Source organism: Pyrgilauda ruficollis, unplaced genomic scaffold (assembly GCF_017590135.1).
Source record: "Pyrgilauda ruficollis isolate IOZ18807 unplaced genomic scaffold, ASM1759013v1 scaffold146, whole genome shotgun sequence".
Lineage (NCBI taxonomy): Eukaryota > Metazoa > Chordata > Aves > Passeriformes > Passeridae > Pyrgilauda > Pyrgilauda ruficollis.
The window spans coordinates 24,751-37,585 of NW_024513210.1; the positions used below are offsets into that span (position 1 = coordinate 24,751).

At 44.0% G+C, this 12,835-nt stretch overlaps 1 protein-coding gene across 1 annotated transcript; it reads right to left on the bottom strand.

Moving 5' to 3' along the window:
• Positions 1-2,696: 2,696 nt before the first annotated feature.
• Positions 2,697-11,516, bottom strand: KLRG1 (killer cell lectin like receptor G1). Its single transcript, XM_041460640.1, has 5 exons — positions 11,399-11,516; positions 6,608-6,700; positions 5,766-5,917; positions 3,789-3,892; positions 2,697-2,825 (listed from the first exon to the last, which is right to left on the bottom strand). Exons 1-5 carry the CDS (start codon positions 11,514-11,516, stop codon positions 2,714-2,716), a joined length of 579 nt encoding a protein of 192 aa, XP_041316574.1. The 3' UTR covers positions 2,697-2,713.
• Between the last annotated feature and the right edge of the window lie 1,319 nt (positions 11,517-12,835).

Here is a 12,835-nt window from a genome sequence, read left to right on the forward strand (position 1 = left end):
CTGGAAAATCAAGTCAACTAAAATGATCTGGCCTTCACCCTGACAGAAACAGGGACAGTGACATGATGGGAAGCTGCCAAAAGTTCAACCCATTAACAGCATGTAACACATTAACCAAGTGCCCAGAGCAGCAGCTACCCTCACACAGCAGAACATATGTGGCCTGGGTCTTATTTTCCTTCTACTGGCTCTGGTTCCAGGTCAAGTTATTGATACATCTAGATCAAATTATTGCTGTTTGATGCCGTCTTCCTGATTTAATTAAGTGCAAATTCATGTAATGCACTGTGATGGGCAGTGTTGTACCATAGAGGGAAAAGGGGTCTTTAGACCACTGTCTTTACTTGGTCTGCAGCAGGAGGATCAATAGCTCTGGTAATTATTACCCTTGCAAGTGGCAGTAGAATATCTGTCTTACTTATAGTTCTAATGCAAACTCCAAAGAATGGAGATCTATGTTACAGGATGTAAAACATAATGTTCAGATTAAAAAATGTGCAGGATAAAACAATTATCTGTCTGTCCTAACCTTCTCCTAATATAATCATCAAAACTTTGGTAAGCTGAGTAACTCTGGAGTTAAGAAATCCAAGTGCAGTGCAATAACAAACCTTCATTACCGACCTCATTCCACCCTGCAGTGACCTGCATAGGAGAAAAGAGGATAGTAGTGCATGTGCAATTTCCCTGGGGACTGCACTCAAGACAGCCCAGATTTGTGCTCTTCCTTCTGCATCTGATACCCAAAGATGGCTTTTCTTGCCCAAAAGAAATGTAACCCAGGAAAGTCTGCCTCACCCACAGAGGAGAGGATTTGTGCATATGGACTAGTCAAAGCCTTTCTGAAGATTACAATTTACAGTGGTAGAGGTCAGGAGCTGGACTGATGGAACACCAACCCGACATGACGAGATGCAGAACTGCACACAGCCAAGGGATCTCTATGGAGACCTACCCTTTTTGTCAAATAGCCAAACAGCTCACATGGCTCCCAAACCTGCTCCTGATCATTAGGACCTTGGTCAAAAATGTGCTCTGTAGCCAAAAACTGAAGAGAAATGTTTTCAATCCATTCAGGCAAGGTAAAGTAGGCAAGCTGAGAGACATGCTCATCTCACCTACATATCATGATAATAGGAGAAGCTGTTTCTTCAGTGGTATTCTCTGGTAAGGTACCTGGTAGGTTCCCTTCTACAGATGCTTCCACCATTTTGACAAAGCAAGCAAAGTGTTCAGCATTATTTCATAGTGTCTGGCAACTTTCTAGGAACCAGGAACACTATCTTTTGGTAGTTGAATGGACTTTGGCACAGATAAAATGACTCACCCAAAGTAACCCAGACAACCTAAGATGAAAACTCCAAAGTTTTCACCTCCCCCTACACTGCAATTTCCCCAGATCTGGCTGTTGCACTCATGGTTATTAAAAATCAGACTCCCCCTTGCTGTAACACATTCTCACCTGAGACCCTCATCTCAGTGAACTTTATATGAGGCTCAGCAGACATCCACTTAGCTAAGTATGCTAAGATCCATAATTTGTCTTTATCTGCCTTGATACCTTCATGTGTAGCATCCTGTTAAGCAGGTGGAAGATAATGCCACTGGTAGCTGGTAAGGATTTCCTGCAACTATAATAAAAAATGAAGCAAATATATGTAGTCTGTATTGAAATGTTGAAGTTGATTATTGTGCTTCTATGATTGCAGGAATAAAATCTCTCCTCAGCCTTCTCTGCTTTAGAGTAAACCATCCCAGCTGTCTCAGCCTCTCCACAGAGGGGAGGTGCTCCAGCCCTTTTGTCATATTTGTGGCCCTGTGTTGGACTCTCCAGTCAGTATGTCCATGTCTCTCTTGTACTGAGCAGCCCAGAACTGAAGACAGTGTTCCCAAATATCCACTGTAGTTTTATGGCATTCAAACTCTGAGCCTGTCTCTGCTCTATTTGAACTGGAAGATCATTGCCTTAAGGGTTTGTCCACTGCTTCCTCTATCTGCAGTATGAAAACGCACGGTGGGGAGGAAAACAGGTTCCTGGTGGATTAAATAATTACACAGAATTAGCTGTATTCCTTTGACTCCAGAAGTCCAGTCTCTTTACAAGCTTGGTTAAACCTCCCTAATTCCTTCCAACAGAGAGAAGAAGTGGCACAGGTACACACTTTTGGTCCAGTGCAGTCCTGGATATTTATTTTCACTGCTGGATTTACAGAAGCTGCAGTTTCATTTCACCCTCTTCTCCCCCACTCATACCACTGGGATGCAAAAGGAGAAGATGCCACAAGGAAAAATATGTTTATATGTTTCTGTCAATGAACAGCAAGCGTCATTTTCCTGGTCCTTCTTATATCAGATAACGGAGTTGCAGGGAATGCAAATGAAATCTGATACTTAGAAGTGAGAGAAAATGACTAGGTCCCCCTCAGAGGTCCGAAGACAAAGCTTTTATTTGCCTTTATAGGATAAATAAGGGAAAGAGTAGGCCAGGGAATACAGGCCAGGTCTCATCTGGTCACAAAGAGCAGTAATCCAACACTCGTGGACTGAGAGTAGATCTATTGCTGAGAGTAACACACCCTTATGGACAACAAACCTGTCCTTCTAAAACACTTTAGAGAGCGTATGGAAAAGGCAAATCCTTGCTCATGTATGAAGCTAACGATCAACTCATACCACTGATGAGGTCGTTGTGAGATGAAAAAGCACATGGGATTTATCTAAGTGTTTTCTCACAGATCCACGGAGCCAAGACTTCACAGCTGGAGGCATGAAACTGATCTTTCATCAGGACAGCACAATTTTGCACAGGGCTGTTAGAGTGGACCCTGCAAGAGACATGGAACCATAGTGAGAATGAAAGAAAATACCGAGATTGTCTCCTGGAGACAAGAAATTAAAAACATCTGATTTTGAAGGGTGTAGCCCAGAGGAAGAGAAACAACCTGACCTCCCAAAGGCAGCTGTTAGAAAATAAAATGTTCACCAAAAAACCTGTCTACCTGGCACAGCTAAGTAATTTTGCCATCATAGAACCCAAATCAGACCCAAATGCAGACACAGTTCTCTGCAGTGGCAGTGATATCCACCAGCATGTGAGTGGCAGTGGTGAAAGTCTCATGGAATGATCACTGCCTTCAAGGAGTGTGTAGGAACAGAAAGCTGGATTTATTCAGGGAACTAAGCCAAGTGCTCAGAGTACTGACCTGTTGACAGTGAGATGTTGGGCAAGTTTTGCTTGCTGGAGAGGCTTTAGAAACAAACTCATTGCCTTAACTGCCATAAAAAGGAAAGGGCCAGGCAAAGTCACCAGATAAAACATGTTTTTCCTCATGGAAAACACTGACTTTTGTTCAAATAAAGACTGAGATAAAATTAAGGTTCTGACTTAGGTTGGCACCAGTAGAGCAGGAAAGGGCTGGGTTCTTGCACCCAGTGATACCAGCATTCTACAGAATGGGTGCAAGGGGGCTAAATCCAGTAAAGCCATATGCCTTTCTGACCAAGCATCTGTGTGCTGGTGCAGGTAAATAAAGTCCTTGGTCTGAGCAGCTGGAGGGAAGCAGAGAGTGAGACACTAATACTTGGCCTGCTTTTCACAGGTACATGCTTTACAAGGTGCAGGGCAGTGAAAAGTAAATCCTATTGAACTTAGTGCAGTACAGGTGACAGCAAGAAGAAAATCTGCCCAGGAAGAAAGCTCCTGACATCTGGAGGAGGAACGCTGGGTGTTCTGGAACACCAGGCAATCTGAATAAGCACTATTGTTTTTCAAACAGAATGAAACTCACCTGGCATCACTTAATACAGATGCATCCTCCCAAATCCATCCAGAGCTTGTACTGTTCCTCAGTCCAATCCAGAAACATTCTGCTTGAATACGCTTGAACAGATCCTAGAAATGATGATGAATTACAAAGTGACTAATGAAAGCCAGCTTGAAAATGGAGATAAGGATAAGTAAAGAGAACAGAGAGGAAGATACATCCCCTCAACTCGATGTTCCTTAAGTGACTGACAATACTGCTTCCCCACACCTTCTAATGAGAGGGCCAGCAGTCAGACTCGATGACCCTATGGGTCCCTTCCCACTTTGCATATTCTGTGATTATATGATTCTATGAACTGCACCCCAGTCTCCTGGAGTTTTCTGCACAGAACTTTATGTAGGAAGGTATGCTATTCATATTAACACCCTACTATACAGCTAACTAGCAAGATAATATGAAGTATTAACAATTAAAGGTAAAATCAGGGCAGGGTAGGGCAGGAAGTGCAGGCACTGACAGATATGTGTAACAAGCACAGTATGAAAGCTCTTTAAATTTCATACACATTTTCCTCTTATGTTTTCAATGTTCACTTCCTTTTAGCTAACTTTTAACCTCTAATTATTGTTAAAAGATGAAGCCTGCAATGGAAATTCAGCCCTGAAGTAAATTCCCCATCCCCAACCCTCCTCTCCGTCAGAAAGACCAAGCCAGGAAAGGTAAGTTTGTCTTGTCCACCTTTGCAACCAAAGAACAGCAACCTTTCAGGGGTATGGCTGGGCTCCATCCTTATCTCCTGCTACCACAAACAAAGCTTCAGACAAGACATCTTCAGAGAGAAGCATTAACAAAGTTGGCTTGGTAAACTTGTGGGAATAGGAGCAGCTTGAGGAATCACTGGAATGTTGTTGGTGGTTTGGAGATGACTGTACTTCCCTAGCACTTGTAGGTCGAGCAATCACAGCCTTTGCAGTACAAGGCATGGATAGCTAGAAAAGTCTTGTTTAGAAGGGTGAGTCTAAACCCTAACTATAAACCTAACCCTGTCCCTGAGCAGGGATAATGGATAACACTCTAGTACTGAGATGGTAGTAAGAAAGCAGCAGGAGCAGGAAGGCTTTCTTCATGCTGAAGAAATGGGTAATCTGGGGAAGACACCTATTTCTCAAGGAGACAGGATTTGTCTAAGCAAATGTGAGAGCCTGGTACATACTCCCAATCAAGCAGAGACCTGGCTTTGTAATCCTCCAGAGGACATCACACAATGCAACTTCTGTCCACGGACTGGAAGCTGTCCACGTTCATTGGACCTGAGCTAATACTCGCTGGCTTGAGCAAAGCCGGATCAAGGTTTCTGCTCTACTTAAGCAGATGTGCCTCAGTGCCCCAATAATCAGCACTATCCCTTCCTCTAGTGACCATACATGCCCCTGCCCCCAGAGAGCACCTGCAGTGGAGCACATGGTTCCTTATTTCACTAGCACAGCTGAGGTATTTTGGCAGAGGGAGGAAGTAAGCATTGAAAAGAGAATGAGAAAGAAATATCTAAGCATGAACACAGGAAATGGCATGGGTCACTGAGCAGGAGGAGCTGGAGCACTCACAGGGAGGAGAAGTATCGCTTTTGCAAAGGAAGCATTCCTTTGAGAGTGGGGACATATCAGTTTGTAGGCAACGAATACAGTGACTGCTCAGTGTCTCTGTAATCATTCATATCAGTCTTATTGGGAATAGGAGAGGAGGTGGAGAGGAACAGTGGAGAAGGCTGTCTCCTACCATCCTTCATAGGATGATTCTGAGTACCTGACAGTGATCCTCATCTCTCTGTTCTCCCCTTTGCTTCTCTGCTTCCTGCAAACTTTGTGATGTGTAACACCACAGTCACAAATCCTTCCTCTCCTTTAAAACCAAAACATTGCTGAAGTGACAGCTTGTATGCCAGTCACTTAGGTATCTGCAAGGAAATGGGAGATCCTCAAGGCCAAAAAAAACCATTACCATCTCCAAGGTATCACTGATCACCAGGAGGTGAGCTCCCTGTGCCCTGCAGGATTCCTGGCTGGAATTCCAGTCCTTCTTCTCCGTGGAGAAGGAGTAGCAGCTCCCTCTGTAGGCCACCCACTGTTGAGGGCAGTGTGCGTGGCAGACATCTGTAAAGAAGTCAAAATATTCATACTCTTCTCTACCATTAACCAACAGAAACACTTGTCAGCAAGGACCTACTGAGAAACAACTCATTTGGATAGTTGAAATGCAGAAAACTCAAATCAGGACAAGATTCTGAAAATAACAATTTCAAGTGCAGTTTCAAAATCTTACAATAGCCACATGCACTCTGATGCTGGTGGCAAGCATGCACACACTCACCCCTCCCCCAGGTTTCCACTGAACCAGATACCCAATCAGATACCCAATTATACCCAGCTGGCTGTCTGAAAACAGATCACACTCTGTGGGTATGGTGTGATCACGTCCCACTTTGGGTGGATGGATTTTAAGCAACTAACAGGAAGTTCCTCCACATGGTCTAGAACCATCTGCATGTGTAATAAATATATTACACACCTATTTGTTCTACAGTTTACATTTACCAGGCAAGTCTACAAAGACTTTTCAATATGTTTAACTGTTCTTTGCCACAGGATCTGAAATGGGTTTCCTGGAGCCTGCATGAGGAATATATCCTTCAAAATATTCTGGATAGGAGTGGATACATAAAGCTGGTAGAAACCTAGAAGAGCTTCTGGTTTTAACTCCATACAATGGAGTTTCTGTGGTTAGATGTGTTGCTGGTCCTTTGCTGTTGGTTGCTCATGCTCAGCAGCCCTTTGTGCACTTACTCATCTTCCAAATCAAAGCAATTGCCAGGGAGATGCTCAGTGTGCCAAAGCCTATGGCCAAGCCCTTCAGAGCTGCTGACCACAGACAGGGAGCTGTAAAAGAGAAAAGAAACCATAGTGAACAGAAGCCACAGGAAAACTGCCTGTGGTTTTACACAGTTTGCTTCTGTCCTGGGCATTTCCACAAGGAACTGCACTATTTAGAGCACCATGTCTGTATACACTCTGCACATGGCGGAGTTTGGGGCCACTCTGCACACTGGGTTTGGGGCCACCAGTTCCTGTCTGAACTTCCCAGGGGACACCATTCTCTACATCATCCATAGCTCTGCCCCTGCCTGGCCACAGAGCCTGCTGGTCCCGCCTCTGTGGTGGCTGGCCCCAGCAGAGGGTCTGACCCCTGCCACAAGTGAGCTGGAGCCACCTAGGCACCATGTGACACCTCGTGCTGGCAGGAGCCTCCCAATAAATCCACTCCTGCCTCAGCACTGAAGCTTGGGGTGGAAACCAGAGAGCTGCATTGCTACAGCCACCATGTTCCAGCCTACATGTAAAAAGGAATCCAAAGATTTTCCCCCAGCTCTCCCAGCAATAACAACAGGTTTAATCTCAGCATCCTGTTCACAGGCTTAGATACACAGTCATGCTACATCTTTCCAGGATACTCCCAAGGCAGTTCTACATTTTTGTCTCCCATGGTGGAGCGGCAGGATGGGAGAGTCAGCCTTGAAGACCTTGGGACATCCTCCCCTTCAGACTTTCACCACACCACCACTGTCTGCTGTTCACTGGCTGCCGGTGGCAGAGGGTGAGTCCTTGGGGCAACTTCCACTGTAGCCCAGCACAGCTTACTTTCAAAGGGCTGGTCAGGACTGGCCTGTAGAGGTCTGCTTATGTGCAGCACAACATGTTAACCTCCAGGCTACACGCTGCTTTCCCACTGCCATCTCCTGGAGCTGTGTTTGACCCAAGAGGCATTCAGTCTGCATAAAACATTTGAAATCTCAGCACTGAAATTTCTTCTCTCCCAGACAGAAGAGAGGATGACACTTACTGGCACAGATGAGCTCCAGGGGAGTTTGGTTTGCTTGTTTTATTAATCTCAGTACAACAGCTGCACAGACAACAGCACTTTCTAAGAAGCAGTAAATGTGCAGCTAACTTATGTACCACATCCTGATCTTGTGATGTTCCAGAGCCCTCTACCCAAATCTAGCAACAAAATCCCCATGGATCTCATGAAATTTGAGGTGCATCTGTCTTGGTCATGTCATGAGACGCACATGAAACACATTTAATCTCTTGGGGGGAGGTTGAAAACAAACGCAGATCAAACATATGAAGAATATTGTGAGAAAGACAAAGAAAGCCAGTGCTAAAACAGAAGGTGAAGGAACTCCACTTAAAAACAAGAACGCATCCTTTAAACATTGGAAGCTTTGTCCAAATACAGAAAGTAAACCAGATCAGCAAATTAATAAAAATTAATTTATTTTGATCTTGAGCAGTTTTCAGGCTCACTTATGTTAAGGCCAGTTTCTCATCTTTAGCAACACACTTAGGCCTGTGGTTTTACTTAGAAGAAGTTTCTAAGGTAACAAGGGAGATCATGAGGGAGCGTTGTTGTAAGCATCATTCTTCTGGTATAAAGATCTTTTCTAAGATAGAGGTTTTCTCACGTTTCCTGAAGCTTGTAGGATCTTCTAGCTGTCCCAAACATAGTTTAAAAATAGTAACATCTCTTATTTTTTAAAAATCATTATTACATAACAAAACCCCATCCCTTTTCACAGACAAAATACAGAAAGACTTTTGAGTTACAACCTACTCCTCAGCTTCACACAAAGCGACAGCAGGAGAACTGAAGGACTTGGACTGGGTCTGGAACTTAAACTTGACTCTGCTCTCTATTCCTCTTGTTTGTATCCCTGGCAGCTTGGGTTTTGTGTTCAGATTAGGCCTCAAGAGAATGAAGTCAGCCCGAGGTTAAGGGGTAGGGTGGAGGTTTTTCTCTGCAGATTACAACTGAAAACTTGGCAAAAGGAGATAAACATCTGATGAAACATAACTCCTGGTTCTGAGATCACATCTGTACTTTTGTTTTCCTTCCTCTCTTGCCTCTCCAAAGAAGCTGTCTCCTGCATCCTTCTGATCACTCTTAGATTTTAGGGAAAACTGCCAAGACAAGGCAACCAGGATGGCAGTCTTGGAAACAGTTAATCCTTAAATGTCAGCACCGGGCACGGAGCTGGTGCCTCCTGGCAATGAATAGAGCAGTTCACTCTCTATTGTTTCAAACCAACTGCAGAAAAAAGGGAATGATTCATCATCAAAACAAAATCCCAGGGCACTTCCACAACCCCAGCAGTGGGAGAGTCACTAAAGTTCATAAAAATGAAAAAAATATGGCATTAGATAATTTTGGAAGGAAAAAAAAAAAAAAAACAAAGTGAAGAGGGAAAACAGGAAGTGTTTGATGTGAATTTAAGCTGCACTCGAACTGCAGAGATCAATCCAGAGAAGTGGAATAAAGTATTTCACAAATCAGGATTTTTACCTGCTGCAAAAGGAGTCCTTGCAGTTCACACTTTTTAAAACAGGTTCAATGGTTTCTGTTTCATCTTCAGCCCCTGAACTAAATGTTAAACTCTTGTAGGAATGGATGGGAGATGTACCTAAGATGAGTTTGAAACAGGAGGAAAATCTGAATGGAGCATCCAGAAATATTTCCATGTAGTTATCTGATGAACTGTTGAAGAGTCTGTCCAAGGGGGTAAGTGGACTGGTGGGCACTTAATGTAAATATACAATGTTATTGCTTTCTGTTTACAAAACACCCCGACAAGTCTCTCAGTGCTCTGGAGAAATGACTCTGATACTCTCTATTCATTTGCAAGCAACATGACCCAATATTTTTAGGTCTGAGAGTCCAGATTCAGTTCAAAAACGGAAAGCTGCTAACATTTTACAATTCAACTCGTCAGAACCATCTGAAGAATGTCATGGCACTGCCCCAAATAGCTCCTCTCAGCTCCTGCCTACCTGAGTATGGGAGCAGCATGACTACCTAGAGCCAAGGAGAATTTGAGATACAAGGATTCTGTTCCTGGCTGTGGCACAGACCTGGTTGTTGCTGTTACCACAAGCACACTACACGGGCTAACACTGTCTTCAGTGACTGCTGTACGGACATTCTGGTAGTGCAGCACATCTAAGGCTCTCTGGAAGCCAAACAGAAGAAACAACCAGGGCAACTCTTCATTTTTGAGGAGTCCATAAGCACCAAAAGCTGTTGGTTTGACCAGAGGACTGATCTATGCACCCGTAATACTGTGCCTGCAAAGTCAGCAAGGGAAAAATACCTGCGAGCACATCTTTCAGAAGTGATGGAGGCAGGTACAGAGTTGAACATAGAGACTTTCAAAAGAAAGGTACTTAAAGTGAGCTCCTTAGGGATCTCTTTCATGCTGAAGAAAGATGAGAAATAATCAAACAATATGCACAAAAAGTGTGTTCAAGTATCAGCTTCCTTATTTTTGGTTGTCTGACCATAGCTCAAAAAGATGAGGTTCCATAAAAGAATGTGGAGAGATGTTAAAAAGAAAAATGCAAACATCTAAAGACAGCATTGTTTAAACCCCTTTCAACAGGGTGGGGGTGAACAGGAATGGCAGGGAATGAAACCATGTTACTGTGTTTTCTGATGCAACAGAAAACATAATTTCTGGTGAAAACATATGCAAAAGCAAGAGTACCCTCCGAACAGATGGAGTGTGAGCACCAGATAGGAACTGGGGAGTTTCTGTGCTGGCTTTGTTTCCACAGTGAAACAAGTGACCAGGCAGCAGTAAACACCACAGGTATACAAAATTATTCTGATCAGAGTATAGAAAGCTTGTATCCCACGTGAGAGTCCCCTTTGCTGTAACACCTCTGAAAATTTAAAGTCAACCATTAGTGTTGCAGCCAAGGCAACAGAACTCATCTAAAGCTCACTGACGTTTCATAGAATCATAGAATTACCTGAGTTGGAAAGGACCCTAAAGCTCATCTAGTTCCAACCCCTCCACCACTTTGCCTGAAGGAAATATTTACAAAGAAGAATCACCAATGCAAAGTTTGACGCTTTGAAGGTGGTATTTCTACACTAAGCTGCCAGAGGAATTGTTTGGTGTGACATCTGCAGGTCTAATCAGGGGTAATGGAGAGGAAATAAGGAAAGTAAAAATTTAAGGAAAGCACTAAGAAAATCTTCCTGATAGTAAAGTGCTCTGAAGGACTGTTTCGCAGCAAAAGCTGAAAATTTGCTCACTGGGAGGTATGCAACACTAGAACACAGAAAACAGGAAAAAATCACAGAAGACTCCTGCATAGCCCCACAGGAGAGAGGCTGGATGATCTCATATGCTTTCTCTGCCTCTGATCTCTGATTAGCATGCGCCTCTAATTTATCTATATTTACATCTTGCCTGCCCTTCAATGAACTATTGCTCACAACCTCTTGCTGCTGACAAGCAGGCAACTTTAAACCAGTTTTGAAGAAAAGGATGCCTGGGTTGAATGCCCAGGAGTAGACACTGAAGGAGGCTGGTGAGAGGGAGGGGGGAAATGCTGGGTCTCTAACTCATCAGCTTTAATCACATTAAAATATCCACAGTAGTTTTAAAACCAAAGCAACAGCTCTCTAAGCTGGCACTCAGAATTAGTTGCCAGTTCAGAGTGTTTCTGTTAAATCTTGCTTTCACTCAAAGTAAAATTTTTGGTTGACCTACCTGATCCATCTTTCCTCACCTCTTTTCTCCTGTGGAGCTTTGGCCCTTGGAGGAGGAGTCTGAGAGAATTTGACAGAAGTATATGTTACTTCCTCGCTTTCATCAGCTGCAGAAATTTCTGATCTGCTTGCCTCCATGCCAAAGCAAGGAGTGTGCACAAAAGGATGTTTCGATCAGGCTGTTGAACAACAGGGCTCAATGCCTGTGAAACAGGAAGCCTGAGGCTACATTCAGAAAACAAGAAATATGAAGCTGCTACCTCTATCTCCAGCTGCTAAGATAACCAAATTTACAACGGAATGGAGAGCAGTGGAACTGCAGCAGCTTTCATTTTTCTAACCTGATGGAGGATGTCTCAAGAACAGCTGCTAATGGAAAAGGTGATTAATCACAAAGTTCAGGGGTACTCTAATTGTTGCCAATGCAAGAGGGTGTGGTTACCCCGATGCAGGAATTGGGAGGATTCGTGCTGCTCTGAGGAGCTCCCTTCAGGGCAGAAGCAGCAGGGTGGTGACAGCACAAGGTAAAAAAGGTGACTAGTGAGAGTACAAGGTGAAAAGTGGGATAAGCAATGGCTATGGCAAACTGGCAGCCCAACTGCTGTCAGACAGGAAGTAGAGGTGGACAGCACAGCTTTGAAAAGGAAGCCTTGTGAGCTTTGGACAATACAATTCCACTTCAGACTGGGACCTCTTGTCTATACCCAATACCAGTGTGACTGTGCTTGAGACGCAAGGCAGGCACTGAGAGCTGGCATTCCTCAAGGCTCTCCAAGTCAACACCTCAACAGCATCAGTACAAGGGAGACAGGGAATACTGAGGAGAATCTACCAAAGGGGCACAAGGAGGATAATGGGACCAGACTCCTGTCCTGGGAGGAAAGACTGAGAGCTCTGGTACTGTCTGGCCTGGAGAAAAGACTTCTTGGTTAGGATCCAATTAATGCATATAAATACCTGAAGGGAGCATACAAGAAGAGTCAAAGTCTTCAGTGGTGCCCAGTGACAGGAAAAGAGGCCATGGGCACAAACTGAAAGATAGAAGGTGTTGCCTCTAAACATCAGGAAACACTTTTTTACTCTGAGGGTGGCTGAAAACTACACAGGTTGGCCAGAGAGGTTGTGGTGTGTCCCTCAATGGAGAGTGGCCTGGACACAATCCTGGGCTGTAGGTGGACCAGGTTGTAGGTGGCCTGGCTTGAGCAGGGGGTGTGACCAGATAACCTTGAAAGGTTCCTTCCCAACTCAACCATTTAGTGATTCTGTGCTCAGCAACAACAGGAAAGGCTACTTTTCTTTTGAAGTATTGACCATTGATGAGAAAAGTTCAGGTTGTGCCAGGGAGGGTTTAGATTGGATATTGGCAAAAATTTCTACAACAAAAAGGATATCAAGCACTGGGACAGGCTGCCCAGGGAAGTGGTTGAGTCACCACCCCTGAAAGTATTTTAAAAAGA